The sequence below is a fragment of the Labeo rohita genome, chromosome 5, assembly GCF_022985175.1.
Source record: "Labeo rohita strain BAU-BD-2019 chromosome 5, IGBB_LRoh.1.0, whole genome shotgun sequence".
Taxonomy (NCBI): Eukaryota; Metazoa; Chordata; class Actinopteri; order Cypriniformes; family Cyprinidae; genus Labeo; species Labeo rohita.
The window spans coordinates 35904699-35921994 of record NC_066873.1 but is presented as its reverse complement, the minus strand read 5'-3'; the positions used below and the strand labels follow the sequence as shown (position 1 = coordinate 35921994).

The 17296-nt window shown below is 34.3% G+C and overlaps 2 protein-coding genes and 1 non-coding gene across 7 annotated transcripts in view; all 3 read right to left on the bottom strand.

Annotated features, from left to right (window-relative positions):
- Positions 1-749: 749 nt before the first annotated feature.
- Positions 750-7628, bottom strand: ranbp1 (RAN binding protein 1). Its single transcript, XM_051110819.1, has 6 exons — positions 7470-7628; positions 6085-6221; positions 3548-3705; positions 3328-3456; positions 2450-2512; positions 750-1563 (listed from the first exon to the last, which is right to left on the bottom strand). The coding sequence occupies exons 1-6, from the start codon at positions 7482-7484 to the stop codon at positions 1415-1417; spliced, it is 651 nt and encodes a 216-aa protein (XP_050966776.1). The 5' UTR covers positions 7485-7628; the 3' UTR covers positions 750-1414.
- Positions 1635-1765, bottom strand: LOC127166234 (small nucleolar RNA SNORA77). The gene has a single exon (XR_007827881.1). It is a non-coding gene; the product is annotated as a small nucleolar RNA SNORA77 (small nucleolar RNA).
- Positions 7629-11168: 3540 nt separating the features above from the next.
- The window catches only part of LOC127165428 (protein FAM214B), a 28182-nt gene continuing 22054 nt past the window's right edge, over positions 11169-17296 (bottom strand). For all 5 annotated transcript variants that reach the window (XM_051110055.1, XM_051110058.1, XM_051110059.1 and 2 more), the window contains 6 exons: positions 15470-15528; positions 15264-15363; positions 13654-13812; positions 13458-13526; positions 13121-13320; positions 11169-11438 (listed from right to left, as the gene is read on the bottom strand). In XM_051110055.1, the coding sequence (XP_050966012.1) occupies positions 11285-11438; positions 13121-13320; positions 13458-13526; positions 13654-13812; positions 15264-15363; positions 15470-15528 (741 nt within the window). In that variant the 3' untranslated portion in view covers positions 11169-11284. The remainder of the gene's footprint in view (positions 11439-13120; positions 13321-13457; positions 13527-13653; positions 13813-15263; positions 15364-15469; positions 15529-17296) is intronic.

Genomic DNA, 17296 nt, shown 5'->3' with positions numbered 1-17296 from the left:
AATTGTTAACTTCTGACCAATTGTTGATATCCAAAATACATATAATATGCTGCAATACTCCTTTTTCTATTATATTAAGATCTGTATCCTTTTAATCCTTATTTTAAACTTCTCATGGTCTCCATATATGATATATTAACTAAGCATAAAAATCATATTTTTCCCATTAGGATTGTAAATGGAAGCCAAACAGACACTGATGTATGACAAAGCATCAGTCTTTAATTTGGTTTGATCACAATCCTTTTACATGATGTATAATTAGTCACCACTATAAAATGTGAGATTTCAAGTCAATCATCAAATGCCAAATGTAACTGAAGGGACCCTGCTGCTTTTATCAAAAATGCTCAAAAACCAGGAATGCTGAAAATTTGCGGTTCATCGAGCACAATATCAAAACCGTGATTCCTAAAACGTACATTCAAAACAAAAAATAAATAAAAAGCAAAACAATGTCTAGGAGCCCAAATTATCGTGCATGCGGTCATTGTAAGATTACATATGATAAATCTCAGATATGCCCTGTAAAGCTTGATCAGTGCCGTTTCATGGAATTTAAGTTGTAACAACCTTTATGGAATGAAAACCGTAATTAGTGATACAGTACCAACGTATTTCACTTGTCTTCCTAAAAAAAAAGAAATTTCTAAGAAAAAAAAAAAAAAAAAAAAAAAAGCATTTATTGTGCATTATCACAGCACAGGTCCCTCAACTTTTTAAGTCCTTGTTGCGTTTCCACACTCAACTGACAGTCAACCATTTTTTATTTTCTTGATTACCATTTTAAACAGAAGAGGGTCACACTCATAACAGATTGAAAACTTCCTACAGTTATTGATGACAGAGCTGACATTTCATTTTTTTTGCCAGATGCAGCCCTCTACAGAAAATGAGTCACTTTAATGATTTAATAGTAAATTCAAGCCACAGAGAAGTCAAATGTTCCTCGTGTGACTTTATTGTAAGGAAAAGTCAAAGATCTCAGATACTCATTCTCCCTATCAACTCATACAGCCCGCTCTCTTATATCAGACAGTGCTCATCTAGACACTCGCAATAGAACTCTTTAAAGTACAAAAGAAAAACAACAAAAGAGGTTGCCCAATGTGGGAATCAATCAATAGCACAAGCCTTGTATCATAGCATGTCGTGTAAATACACAAATACATGATGACTGACGACTGGTCCACAATGTATGAGAAAATGAAGGGCGATATGAGAGTTTGTGAATGGGACAAAAGCTCACAACATCTTAATGATTGAGAAATGGACGCATTAAGAGTGGCACCAAGGTCTTGTGAAGTCGAGGCCAAAAAGAAAACAAAAGTGTCCAATTTTTCATTTTCAGAGTCTGTTGTAGAAAAGGGGAAAATGGCAAGTGGAGGATCCGTATGAAGCGACGTTCAAGGGCTCATTTCTTCTCCTCCTCTCCACCAGCCTTCTCCTCTTTTTTCTCTTCCTTCACCTCTTCTTTCTTGTCCTCTGAACTCTTTGTCTTGTCATCATTCACAGACAGCTCCTCCAGCTTCTCTGCCACTTTGTTAGCGCTGTTCAAGCTACCTGTGAATCGGAATTAAAAAGGTTTAGTGGAAGGAATACTCCAATACATCCCTAACACAGATTTAAGAAATAAAGATGTCTGAGAAGACACGGTCACCTCCCAAAATGAATGGCAAGGCAGTTTGTAGCACTCCTCATGTTACTGTCGCAGACATAAAAAGTTTAAGACTGGATGTGTCAGTCCTAAACAGAGTGAGTCTGCATGGTGACATGCACTACCAGTGAAAAGTCTATTCTGCTCACCAAGCCTGCGTTTATTTGATCCAAAGTACAGCAAAAACAGTGTAACATTGAAATATTTTCACTATTTAAAATAACTTTTTCTATTCTATATCTAATGTTATTTATTACGGTGATCAAAACTCAATTTTCAGCATCATTACTCCAGTCTTCAGTGTCACATGACCCTTCAGAAATTATTCCAATATGCTGATTTGCTGTTCAAGAAACATTTTTATCATTATTATTAATATTTAAAACAGTTAACATTATACACTATACCATTCAAAAGCTTGGTGCAGTATGTTTTTTTTTTTGTGGTGGGGGGTTATAGAAATGGAAATGTTTATTTCACAAGGATGCTTTAAATTGATCAAAAGTGATGATAAAGACATTTATATTGTTGAATTTTCTTTTCAAATATAATAACGATGCTAAAAATTCAGCTTTGAACTCATAGGAATAAATTACATTTTAAAATATATTCAAACAGAAAAGTTATTTTAAATAGTTAAAAAAAAATAAATAAAAAATTCTATTGTTTTTGATGTAATTTGGATCAAATAAATGCAGGCTTGGTGGGCAGAAGAGACTTCTGAAATATTAAAAATCTTACGGTTTAAAAACTTTTGACTGGTAGTGTACCAGAAAATTCCATCAATCTTACCTTCTAGAGACTTTCTGACCTCCTCTTTGCATTCATCAAACTTCATCTTGAACTTCTGTGCATCTGCAAGTCAAAGGAAACCATAGTTGGTTATGCGAAAAAAAAAAAATTAAATGTATTATATTATGCTATATAGTGCACAACAGTTATAATAATTGTCATGAAACACAAATTTATACATTTTTTAAATGCATATCACTGATCTTATTGTAAACAATTCATCCATAAGTGTAATTTGGTGACAATGCCCAGACACTGGCAATCATTTAGTCCACTTAAATCCTGCCCCATTCTGACAATCAACTCCAACAACCAATGGATAAAACCGGAGTACATCACAATACAAGGTTTAGACTAGTCTTCAAAAGTTAGTCAGCTAATTTTTTTTTATTTAAGACTGGTCATAATTTTTTTTTAATTCAGTTACAGAAATCTGTAGATTAGACTAAGCTGACTGATTAACCTTTGGTTAACTGCTAGTTGGTCAGAGTAGTATTTAAGACACTGTCTTAACATAGAGGCTAAGTTTATGCAACTGGCACCTGATGCTAACTCCGTTCCGTCGAGACTTAAACTTTTACTTTTTTGTATTTTGTTATACTTTCATCCATTTTAATGGCACATAAGCAGATTTATTTTCATTTTTCTCCTTCGAAAGAAAAGATTATTAGTCTAAAATATTATAATAAAACCCTAAATTTCTAATTAAAGTAAGAATCTTATGACTGTGTATAACATCTCAAATTTTGTTCTTGTTGCTTCTTGACAACGAGCTGTGTCATTGCCACAACTCCTACCAATAAAATAAATAAAGGACTTTAAAATATTCAACGAGAACCTTGAGATTTATTCTGGAGATGTTGTTCATTTATACTCACTCTCTGCATTGAGAAATCGAATAGCCAGCAGCTCTGGTTTGGGTTTTTCATCTGCGAAGTCAGCATGTGTATTCCACACCCATGCCCTGTCACTGCCTGCATTGGGCTTCAGCTCCATCAACGGCATAACTAAAGCAAAGGATTTCAATAAAACAGTTAAAGCCATCACATGATTGGAAAATAATTAACAGGAGCTGAACAGATAAACTGCTGCACTCACTGTGATGGTTGGCACAGATTTTGAGGGTGCGGTCTCTCCTCATGAGAAGGCGGATGGAACCCTTCTCTTTGTGTCGCAGGAGTTTGACATCACCCGTCCCACGCTCCTTCCACTCAGGGGGATCGTTCTCACTGGCAAAACGATACAGCTTTGCCCTCCTACATGAAAACCAAGTTGAATTTGTCAGTGGTCAAATACATTTTTCAGAAGAACAGAACCCATGATTATTTAATATATTGGTACTTCAGCAGAGCTAAACAATAAGAACTGCCAGATGGCCCAGGGCCAATGTGAAAGAAGTTCTGGAGAGCTGAAGGAATTGTTACCATGTCATCAAAAAAAAAAAAAAAAGTTTATAATTTGCACATTTTAAGTTGAACCTATTTTTAAAACTAGTCAAGTACAAGATGGTGTGTAGTTTAAAAACAAAAAACAAACTTATCACACTTGAAACACAAATTGTCACTATGCCCACATTTGAGTATCCTCATAAAAACAATATGATAATCAGATCTGAACATTCTCTTAAAGTGAATGTCTAGTGTCTAATATAGCTACTGTAGTTTGGGTCCTCAATGTTAAAACACAAAGAAAGAATCATTTAATGACTTCCATTTCATTAGCCGCTATAAGGAAATAGCGTAATGAGAAGAATAACAACATGCAGTAAACCGCACAACAGTTTGTGCTACAAACCACTGTGTTCATAATTAAAATAATATGGTAAGACACACCAATTTGCAACATCAAGCTGCCAAACTAACTGTTTTGTGCAGTAAAAATAGCTGGATGTGAATGAGACCGGAAGCCAGACCCATACAATATACAAATGGCCACACCCACTTGTACTTGTTGAACACTACTGTGAGCCCTACCCAAAAAAAAATAAAAGCACTTTAATTTGAATCTTTATTCTACTGTATTTTAGATAATGCTTGTAATTTTTTATTTTACTTTATTACTGACTGTTTACTGGTCTTTACTGTTTCAGGTTAATATTATTTAGGCTAGTAGTTTTTGATGTGGTATCAAAACTGGAATCATGAATCAATCACATTTCAGCATCACTATTTTGGTATTGCATCAACCTTGTTATAATTATTTTCATTATTTCCCCATAGCAGATAAGAAACCAGAAGTCTCCCACATAGTCTTACTTCCACACTAAAGAAAAAGGTGGGTACTTTTCAAACAAATCATAATGATTGTGATCGTTTACGTCCATTAAATGTGTCCTATATTTACATACAGACATTAACATCAGCACGGCTTACAGTAAGTAAAAAAAGTTAAAGACTGGGACATGTTTGACATAAAAAACGAAAGTCATAAAAAGTACAGTAAGCAAGAAAGGAAAACCTAATCTGGTAATAACATTGATGGAGAGAAAAAAATATTTTAAAAGTGTTGCCATGTCCGTGGTATTGAGCTACTTTAACACTGTTGCCGCGAATTAAAGCGACCCCAATAAAGTGATATTTAGCACCTGGAATGTGAATTTTACCAGGAGAACCCTGCCAAAAATGTGTATTTTAACAGGATTTTTAACAAGAGATGCTCCTCAAAACACAATTGGGCTAGTTTTTGGCTAGCTTTGAGTAGCAATTGTACAGTTTTGTTGTCAAAATGGCACACCTTTGTGAGTATTCATGTAAACACAACTGGTTCGTCTTAACAAAAAGTTAACAATTGGGAGAAAATAGGATGAGTTTCAATATAACAGATCGGTGCAATAGGTCTTAGTGACAGTACCCTGCTGTCGGTGCCATTAATGTTATTAAAACAACAAAAAAATAGAAGGAAAAAAAAAAAAAAAAAAAAAAAAAAAAAAAAACAATTTTGACAATATTCATAGCTTTAAAGGGATAGTTCTCCTAGAAAAAAAAAAAAGAACATTTTATCAGTAATTACTCACACTCACACATGTAGTTTCCAACCCGTAAGAGCTTTGTTCATCTTCGAAACATGAATTAATTTTTTTTTTTTTTTATGAAATCAGAGAGCTTTCTGACTCTGCATGGACAGCAAAGGTTCTACCACACTCAAGGCCATTATATGTTAAAATATCTTAATTTGTGTTCCCAAGATGAACAAAGGTCTTACGGGTTTGGAACGACGAGTGAACAATTGATGACAGAATAATAACAACAACAACAACAACAACAACAATTCATTCATACAGAGTTGTATTATAAGTTTGATTATTAAATTTCTGTAACATTTCTTACCTGAATACTCTTAGACTTAAAATAAATACAGAATAACAGAATAGAAAAATAACAGAATTGCTACAAATGAAATAAACAGTGCTTCATGTTTCGACTGTTTATTTGTCTTCAATAACTTTCTATTTATTAGTAAGTTTACTAGTTTTTACTGTTCAGTAACTTTCAAAATAGTCTAAAAACCAACATGAGAAAGAATTCTGATGACATTGTGGAGCATGATCCTGCTTGAAAAGATAGTGATATAATATTTTCGCCATATCACACACACTCCTAATTAGCAGCCCTGTTTGCCATTAGTTGGTGACTTACATCTTGAATAGTTCTTCCTCATCCTCCTCTAGGGTCTTGACATCCTGCTCAGGTAGTGAGACAATGGGCTCAAAATGAGGGTCATGATTGGCGTCCTCTACATTTTCTGTGGATGCTTCATGATCATCTTGTGCCTCCTGGAGGGGGAAATTATAACAGCAGTCTTTGTAAATCCAACTTACAACATAAACAGAAACTAATGTCTAACGCAGTAGGAATGATCCAGGATCAGATTCTTTTGGAGAATTACATCATATTTGCTTCAGCATTTGTTCTGCTGAGCTTCACAATGTCCTGATCCCATCTGTAGGGATCCTGCTTCCACATTACTCATCAGATCAGTGGAGTGAAAGGCTGTGGGATTTGGAGGGATCATACTCTGGAGCTTGGCCTATTGTCTATGAATGTGCTGCTGCAACCAAACTTACGCCTGCCTGTGATGAGCTGTGAACTTGAACTCGCATGCTGTGATGCTGGAGAATCCATGCACTTGCTATCCACTAATCACCGCTCTAACATCCATGAAGGCCTTGTAGCTTGAATTATTCAAATGCTTTCTGACCAACTCTGGTAGAAGATCTAATACACATGTGAACTGGTTCAACCACTTTTAATTAAGTTTTGATCAGTCAGCATTTTACAATATTTACGCAGTCTATTTTGCTAGACAACTGACTTCACTCAGAAACAGATACGGGATGTTTATACCTAAAGGCATGAGTTGTATCAGTTTCTCAAAAGTGGACAGTCAGTTAGCATCCAGGCTAACAGAAGCTAATAAGCGGCCTATAGGCGTTCAATTGTTTAAATCTCCGTCTCACCCCACAGTTTTGACAACATTGAGCAAATACAGTTAAAAGACGCATATGAACCCGGAAGGGTGTTAATAAACCGGCTTTGAACTTCACATGTGCTGCAGGTTAGCAATGCTAACGCACACAGGCTAACAGTGTCTTAGCATGACAATTTTAAAATTAAAATTATCAGCCGTATTTACGTGGAAGATGCCGTGGATAGTTTTATTACGTAAATAATAGCACAAATATTTATTGGCTATTATGTTAAAGGAAGTGACGAACACAAACGCACATACAATTAGGAATGTAAGAACGCTACAGCTGCTACTGACAATGTAGCGTAATTTTAAATAAACAAACAACTTTGACAGGGTATAATAACGAGATATTAAAAACAGAGTAATATCTAAAAGTGCCTTTTTAACGTCAAATATTCAAGCGCGGGAAGTAGGGCGTAGAAAAAAACACCTGCTTTTTACTCTCTGTTAAATAAGACCCTCATAAAACATTTATCGCCAGCAAAACACCCAAAATAACCGTCTCTAGTGATCCGAAAAGGACAGAAGATGAAGATGGTGGCATCCTTACCTTTGGGTCCGACATGGTTTTTGCAGATGTTTGAAGATTAGGGAGAGTTTCTGTTAGGTTTGATCAGTGCTAGCTCGTGAGATTTCAGTCCGCTACTTTCGCGCGCGCCTAACCGGAGAAGAGAGACAGTGACGTCAGCGCACCCCCAGCAACCGTGCGACGTCACCACGTCCTTCGGCTACGCTCAAATTCTGCGGGATTATTAAAGCTCTAGTTGAGGTACAAAAAAAAAAAAAAAAAATGTGGCTTTAATGTTTGTTTATTTGTCAGTTTATCAAGTACATATTTTTTTGTTTACATTCTGAAGAAGTCTTCCCACCAGTTAAGGTAATTACATTCAGCCTCTGAGGATTTGACACTCTGTAAAGCTTTATGACCCTCTGTAGAGCACCTGCGTATGTAAATGCATTTTTAGAGGCCTGCAATGCAGCAGCGTTGACCTCTATTAAAGTTTGCCCTGTAAACTGGAATCTTTTCACACTGAGGACAGCTGAGAGACTCATATGCAACTATTACAGAAGGTTCAAATGCTCACTGATGCTTCAGATGCTTCGAATTTGAAGATTAGGTTAGATTTAACTTATTTTGTCTTTTGGCAAACATCTTCTGTAGCTTCTGAAGGGGAGTACTAAATGAAATATATATATATATATATATATATATATGTATATATTATTAGGCAAAGTAAGAAAAATGTACACATCTTCATTCTGTTCAAAAGTTTTCACCCTCGGCTCTTAATGCATTGTGCTTCCTTCTGAAGCATCAGTGAGTATTTGAACCTTCTGTAATAGTTGCATATGATTCCCTCAGTTTTCCTCAGTGTGAAAAGATGGATCTCAAAATCATACAGTCATTGTTGGGAAGGGTTCAAATACACAAAAATGCTGAAAAACCAAAAAAGGGTTTTTCTGAAGAACAGCAGGCAGTTTAACTGTTCAGGGACACAGATGTGGATCATTCAAATAACAACACAGTATAAAGAATCAAGTGTATGTAAACTTTTGAATGGGGTCATTTTTATAAATTCAGCTAATACTTTTTCTTGTGGACTATATGTAAACGTCTTTTATGTGAAATATCTTTTTCAGGTCAGTACTAAATAAAAAATAACATTCATAGTTCATATGATCCCTCTTATTTTGGTAAAATAATTAACAATTTGCATTTTCACACCCTCTATACACTGCTGTCAAAAAGTTTTGGATCAGTACGTTTTTTTTTTTTTTTAAATGGAGTCTCTTATGCTCAAGTCTGCATTTATTTGATCAAAAATACAGAAAAACTGTAAAATTGTAAAATAGTATTGCAATTTCTAATAGGTTTCCTATTTTAATATACTTTAAAATATAATTTATTTCTATGACGCAGCACTGTATTTTTATCAGCCATTACTCCAGTCGTCAGTGATTCATCAAAGAATCCTGAAAAAAGTATCCAAAAAAATATTAAGCAGCACAACTGTTTCCAGCATTGATAATTAATCAGCATATTAGAATGATTTCTAGAGGATCATGTGACACTGAAGACTGCAGTAATGATGCTGAAAATTCAGCTTTGCATAACAAGAATAAATTCAGTTATAAAGTATATTAAAATAGAAAACCACTATTTTAATTTGCAATAATATTTCACAATATTTCTGTTTTTTCTGTATTTTTAATCAAATAAACACAACCCTAATGAGCTGGAAAAAACTTCCTTAAAAAACATTAAAAACTGTACTGATCTCAAACTTTTAAACGGCAAATCTTGTTATCCTGTTTTTTTTTTTGTTTTTGTTTTTTTAAGGTTTTGCATATCTGTCACACAAATTTTAATATTACACAAAGATAACCTGAGTAAATACAAAATGCAATTATTCAATAATTTAATTTATTAAAGGAAAAAAAAAAACTGTCCAAACCTACGTGGCCCGGTGTGGAAAAAGTAATTGCCCCCTAAACCTACTAACTGTAAACAAGCATTTGCAATATCTAGCAATGAGTCTTTCATCATTAAAAAACTTCATTTTGTATTTACTCGGGTTACCTTTGTGTAATATTATGAAACAAATGAAACAAACTGTGTGCAAAAGAAAACAAATTCTAATTCCCTGAATTATACATAATTTAATTTGTTTAGGTGTTATGGACTACTTAAACAAATGTGGTACCTTGTAAGGCCCTATAGGGCCTGGGGTGAGATAAAATAATTTATTTAGTTATTGTTTAGCATAATATGAACATCACGTTAGGAATATACACATTTTGTAATGTTTGATTATTTTCGTTAATTAAAAAATAAATTATTAAATGACACAAATTTAGTGCCTCAACAAAGAATGGCAGAGATGATTCCAAGTCTGTTCTTTTTATTAATCTAAACTATTTTCTATCATCTCAACAACAAATTAGTACTGTAACAGTATCACAATAAGACAAGCTCTGTTAACTATTCCACCATCTGTGCAAATTTCATATTATAAGCTACTGAGAAACAACATGCGGTTGCGTGTAGTAGCTCAAATACTTCTGCAAATCTGATTTCATGTGGATGAATCAGCCTAATGTCAATCATCTTTAAATAACTCTGTGCCATTGTGAGGTGGACACTATTTAGAAGGCAGTCTGAAATTTTGATTACTGTACCAAACAGATTTTTATTTGTGCCAAAGCCCAAAAAGCTCATTTACGTCCACCAATCTCAAAGGAGCCGTGTGGGCTGCTGTTAAACCCTCTTGGCATTAAACGCTAGAGGTGTTTTTATTTAATCTACACAAGCTTGTTTTTTAATACGCTGTAAGTGAATGTATTTTATTGATCATACACAAAACATACAGGAGCAAACCTTGGCATTGCTTCTCAAGTATCCCTTGGCAAATTACGGTCAAACACTGGTTTCACCCGCAAGTCGCAGAGTTTAATCAATTTTTAAAATATACATAAACAACATTTTCTTATTTTAAATACCCCAAATTCCCTCCCATTCCCTCCTTTTTCCCTCCCTCATTACTCACTTGGCAATCTCTTCCCTCCATCCTAATAGAGAGGGCACCTACTACCTCGACGAAAATGAAATCACTCTAGTTGTGCAGCATATTGCTTTTTTTAAGACATTTGCGAACATAAATACTACAGTTTGTTTTCTGCTCTGATGCTGGACTGTTCAGAAGATGTTGAAAGGCAATGTCCTCCAAACTGCCCTTCCAAAAAGAGAAAATGTCCAAAATAATGAGCTGTTCTCCCCTTTGCAACCCATGCTTAACGAACACAATGCAGATACTGAATGGATGTACTTTCAGTCCTGGTCTCTTTCTTTCCAGAACCTTCTTGTCCCCTTCAATAGGAAAGTTACAGGTGGTGTCCATTGTTGAAATTCCAGTCTGGTCCTCGGAAGTCTCTTTTTTTCCATTTGCTTTGCCTCCAAACATTCCTGTTGGTCTCATTCAACACCTCTTTGTACGTCCAATCAGTCCTCTTTAATCGAGGAAGTCCGTATCTACTGATGGTCACCAATGTTTTAGAATAGATGGGGTTGGTGTGCATGGATACAGCTGGTCCACAGTGGGCAGGTGCAGGCAGAGTGAAGGGCAAAGCTTAACTGTTTAACGGCACTAGAGGAAAACTCAATTTAGTCACAAGGCATGCATGTTACACACTCAGTTCTAGAGTTTGCCCTCGAGAGGGTGTGATATCTGTGTGTATGTACATACATCTGTCTGCGTATGCATGTATGAGTGCAAGTGTGTCTGTGTTCAAGTGTATAGGGGTCTCTTGTCTTGCAATCTTTATTAATGCAGTCCTTCTGCCCCACTGCAGCAGGACATCACGATCTTACACTCTGGGGGAGTATTTGGGGTTTCTTGGCACCTCGGTGAAAGATTTCAGCTCGTAAGGAATCCCAGTGTCCACCTCGATGGACTTGTGGGAGAATAGCAGCCGGATATCATTGTGCAAGTAGATTTTCCCAGATTTGGAACTCTGGAATCTGAGATATGCAAACACAGAGGAGAGGAAAAACAGGTCATTGCTTCAATTTTGAATTTGCCATTTAGAGGAGATGTACATTTATGATTCTTCTAAAATAGAATAGACTACCAGTTTTTAATGTTTTTAATGTTTTTTAAGGAATTCTATTCTGCTTACCAAGTCTGAATGTATTTGATTCAAATTACAGCAAAAGCAGTAAAATTGTGAAATATTTTTACTATTTTAAAATAACTGCTTTCTATATGTGTTTTAAAATGTAATTTATTCATGTGATCAAAGGTAAATTTTCAGCATCATGACTCCAGTCTTCAGTGATACATGATCATTCAGAAAACATTCTAATATGCTGATTTGCTGTTCAAAAAGTTTTTTTTTTTATTATTATGCTCAATATTTAAAACAGTTGAGTACAGTTGGGGGGGGGGTGTAGAAATGAATACTTTTATTTAGCAAGGATGCTTTAAATTGATCAAAAATGATGATAAAGACATTTATAATGTTACTAAAGATTTCTATTTCAGATAAATGCTGTTCTTCTTGACTTTCTATTCATCGAGGAAACCTGAAAAAAAATTCTACTCAGCTGTTTTCAGCATAATAATAATAATAATAATAATAAATAATAATATTTCAGCATAATGAAAATCAGAATATTAGAATGATTTCTGAAGGATCATGTGACTGGAGTAATGATGCTAAAAATTCAGTTTTGAAATCACACGAATAAATTACATTTTAAAATATATTTATATAGGAGACAGTTATTTTAAATAGTAAAAATATGTCAAAATATTACTGTTTTGCTGTATTTTGGATTAAATAAATGCAGGCTTGGTGAGTAGAAGAGACTTCTTTAAAGGGGTCATCAGATGGGGGGGGGGCGAGCAGAGGTCATTTGCATTTAAAGTAGCCTCAACCAGAACAGGATGATTTCTGCCGAGCTGATTTTGGCAAGGTAAAAAAGCTGTTATTTACACTACCATTAGGAAATTTTAACCAAAGCATGTTATAGATTTTTCATTAAGACCCTAAAGAATCATATCAACTTGTGGAAAATGAGCATCCCATGACCCCTTTTAAAAAACATTAAAAATCTTACTGTTCAACAACCTTTGAATGGTAGTGGGTATTAAACAGTTATTTAGTGTTTTTTAGTGTTTTAAGTCACAGACTAGCCTAAAAATACACACTTAAAAGTATAACTAAGAGAAATGTAAAAGTGTGATCAATTTGGAACTATTTGAGAGCTATAGTGGTAATACAACAGTTTGCACCCATTAAATACGGTATATGGTATGTTCCTAGTCATACTGGTGTTCAAGTGTTGCTGTCCCATCTATTTCTTCTAAATTAACAAAACCAAGTTATGTCTAAGACAGCTACGCTGCATTAAAAAATTTGGGGTCAGATTTTTTTTTACTAAAAGAAATTGTTACTTTTATTCAGAATTGTTACTAAAAATATATAAAATTTATGCTTTTCTTGTGAAACTTTTTGTTCATCAAAGAATCCTGAAAAGTCGCCATTTCCCAAAACTACATTGATCAAATAATTACAGCTTTGGTGAGCAAAAGATGTGTCTTTAAAAGAAAAAAAAAAGAAAAACATACAACATTTTAAAAAAATATATCTTATGGTATATAAATTTTGAATAGTAGTGTACATCCTGTCAAAATTTACCTGAGGTGTATCAAGTAGCAGAGAATCTTCTTCCTGTCAGACAAGGAGCCTTCCTTCCCCTCCCCTGACCCCTCCGCCTCATCCACAGGCACCAGGAAAATACGATGGCGCAAGAAGGTCATGTGATTAACGGGCATGTCCCCAAAATTATACGTCACCAAAAACATTTTAACCACAGTCTTATTAGGGTTAAATAAGGTCTGCAAAAAATAAACAAACAAAAAAGACAGTTCAAACAAATGATTAAAAAAAGTAATTAAAAAATATTTAAAAGCACAAAAATATATATAAATCTAAAATATATATAGAAATCAAAAGAAATAGAAAGAAAGCCCACCACTTGAATGGTCCCTGCTTTGGGTACGCTGTATCCTTTTTTCCCAAGTGGTTCTAGCAAGATCACCCCCTAAACATTGCATAGAAATATGACAAGTATGCATATTACAACAGAGAATTTCCATGTCAAGCATGGCATGGCAAAGAAAATAAGTACTGAGAATTCTCTACTGTAATAGGAGGCAGTAAGTATATACCAGGAAGGGAGAAGGGGCGCTGTGCTCTGAGGTGTCATAATAAGTCACTTGCACTGGTAAGGTGGCATGCTGCGGGCAATAGGAGCCGCTAGCCCCGATCTCTGCTGTGAAGCCCTCTATCCGCCCAGATGGAGTAAAACGACCCTTCAGAATCGACTCCTGAAGATGCACACAACAACCAGAAATGCATCAAAACGTCACTGTTGATTAAGGCTGGATAATTAAACAACTTTTAAAATATGAACAAATATTAAACCACAAGTCATCATACAACTACAGACAACTTTTATTTAGTAAATCCAGACAGTAGTTTTTAATGTCAAATGAGGGTTTGCACTGGCGCAAGATGTTACTAAATCTGGCCCACAGATATATATATATATATATATAGACTTTGCCCATAATACACTACACGATTTCCTGTGAACTCTGTCAACTCCAAATGCCAAAATCTGCAGACTAGTGTTGATCCCTCTAGACTGTGAACCAGGGCAAAAATCTATGCAAAGTCGTGAAATCTATTCCAGTCTCTTAGCCTCTTTTTTTAATTTGTATATTATGATTCTATTGGCTTCAGTGACAAACAGTATACAAATGTACACTACCAGTCAAAAGTTTTTGAACAGTAAGATTTGTAATGTTTTTTTTTTGTTGTTGTTGTTTTTTTAAAGAATTCTCTTCCGCTAATCAAGCCTGCATTTATTTGATCCAAAACACTGAAAGCCATAATATTGTGAAATATTTTTTCTATTTGAATATATTTTAAAATATATAAATAAAATTTTTACAGCATTCTAATATACTGATTTGCTGTTTAAGAAGCATTTATTATTATTATTATTATTATTATTATTATCATCATCATCATCATTATCATCATCATCATCATCATCATCATCATCATCAATATTTTAAACAGTTGAGTACATTTTTTTTTCTTTGAAAGGATTCTTTGATGAATAGAAAGATCCAAAGAGAAAGAAAAAAGAGAAAGTTCAGCATTTATCTGAAATAAAAATCTTTTGTAACATTATACACTATACTATTCAAAAGCTTGGAGTCAGGGGGAAAGAGAAATTATAGAAATTAATACTTTTATTTATCAAGGATGCTCTTAATTGATCAAAAATCATGATAAAGACATTTATGATGTTACAAATGATTTCTATTTTAGATAAATGCTGTTTGAACTCCTTATTTATCAAAAAAATTGAAAAAAAAAATACTCTGCTGTTTTCAACATAATAATAAATGTTTTTTTATGAGCAGCAAATCAGAATATTAGAGTGATTTCTGAAGGATCATGTGACTGGAGTAATGATGCTACAAATTCAGCTTTGAAATCACAGGAATAAATTACATTTTTAAATATATTCTAACAGAATTATTATTAAAATAACAGTTATTTTAAATAGTAAAAACATTTCAAAATGTTACTGTTTTTGCTATACCTTGGATCAAATAAATGCAGGCTTGGTGAGCAGGAGAGACTTTTTTAAAACACATGAAAAAGTCTTACTGTTCAAAAACTTTTGACTGGTAGTGTATATAAAACAGGTGCTGTGTGTTCATCTATATTAATTTAGTATTTTATTTCATAGATTGTGTACCTCAAAGTTGCCAAGAAGAGGTCTGCTAATGGAGGATAAAGAGGAGATTGGACTACAGGAGCGACTGGTGTCTGTTCGACGTCCACTGCGTAACTGTCGACTATTAAAACAAAAAAGTAACATACACACATATTTATATATTAATACAATCAATATAATATTATTTGAAACAAAAAAAAAAAAAAAAAAAAAAAAAGATGACTCACGATTTGAGTCGACTCCCCACTTTGAGCCTTCTCCCTGATCGTGAACAGTCTGTAGCAGTCTGAAAAAAAAAAGAGTTTGAAAAGATGTTACAACTAATACTGTTTTATTCCAAAAGTAAAAAAAAAAAAAAAGAAAAAAGCCTTACGTTAGTAAATACCTTTGAAATAAATTCAAGGTCCATTTTATGATCATGTAAAACCAGGCTGATGATAAATGTATAAAGTAGATTTTAAAATAACTAATGGAAATTACTATAAGTAAAATACAATCATTCGAATGAACAGAAAAATGATTTTAAAAATAAAAAGAAGGTCTATTATGACATCACACTTAGAATGCTGAACAATTTAAAGTCAATTTTAAATTTTCAAACTTCAATTCAGATTAGGAGGTACTTACAGATGAAGATGTGGCTGCAATATCACACATCTCACAGTAGTCCATGGTATCATTCTGATAACAGTTATTAAATATCAGCTAGACTTAACTATAGAATCTGTATCAAACCTGTACATTTTCTGCTAGTCTGAACCTTTATTACAGTCTATTCATGTCTGTTTCTCTATTCTAACCCTGTATTCGCTCTTTCCTCGTTGTGATTGTCTCTTCGTTGGCCTGTTTCTATGATCATTTCTCTGTCCTTCACTTTCTCTTTTATTTTGTTTTTCCTTCTTGGCCTTTCTTTAGTCCTGAGCTCAGCTTTTGAGCACTGACATCGCCATGATGAAAGCGACAGTATATGAGCTTCTGTACTCCATGTAACCCCTCTCACCCCAAATACACTCATTCTGGAACTGAATTTGGCCAGAACCTGTATGTGTGTATTTGTTAGGTCAGGTGAGGCAGGTCTCACCTCTTGAACAATGGCTCTGTCAATGGGCTTTGTTCTGGAGTCCCAATGCTTATTGTGGCGCAATGGAAAATTAAGCATGCATATTCTAAAAATCTCTCACTTTCTCATTCCCAGTATGTCTTTTTTCCGTCTGACTATTCATCTTTCATCATGACTCGCATTCAATGCATCTCTCACATGCCGCTTTGATCTTTACATGAAAAGCATTGCTAACACTGTCACAAAAGGCTGATTTTACTATTTAATAATTCACAGATCATTTCTAATGTGCATTATAATAATAAAAATGTGTATAATATGATTTCCACTCTTTAAAAACATTTTGTTTTCCATCTTGTTGAGTTGAAGACTTTGAGAGTTGCATTAGCAGATCCCCTCCTTCAGGGGGAGTCTTCAAGGTTAGCTAAAAATGCATTATGTGGCAGGATCCCAAATGGGGTACCAGAGGCTGTTTTGTTTGAAGTCAGTGAAGAAGAGGCCACAGTATGGTGAATGAACTGGGCTGCATTTCTCAAAAGCATCGTAAGCTAAGTTGATCGTTGAGACCATTGGTGGGAATGGGTCTACGATCTACTTCGGCTTACGAAACACAGCCCTGGTTGTGTATGGAAAAAGTTATATTGCTTTGCATAATAATTTTCAACATTTATGGCACATGATAAATATCCTTGATGTACCCCAAACTTTTGTACAGCAGTATATAAATAAAGTCACCTAAAATTCCAAATAAGGTTCATTTATGACACCACAAATGAGTTTTTATGCTTGTTGCCAGTGTAATTCATTCCTAATTTATTCATTGTAAGTATTATATGCATTTATATAACTACTTCACATGATCCAAGCTGGCTGTTAAAATTTAAAGGGATAGTTCACCCAAAAATGAAAATTCTGTCATTAATTACTAAGACCTTCATTCATCTTTGGAACAAAAATTAAGATATTTTTAATGAAATCCGAAAGCTTTCTGACC

What these genes read in the sequence shown, in the direction of transcription:
- ranbp1 (XM_051110819.1), bottom strand. An exon ending in TCGATTTCTCAATGCAGAGA is followed by an intron (nt 2,513 to 3,327) that starts GTGAGTATAAAT and finishes TTTGACTTGCAG; the next exon opens with ATGCACAGAAGTTCAAGATG. An exon ending in GGTCAGAAAGTCTCTAGAAG is followed by an intron (nt 1,564 to 2,449) that starts GTAAGATTGATG and finishes TCCGATTCACAG; the next exon opens with GTAGCTTGAACAGCGCTAAC.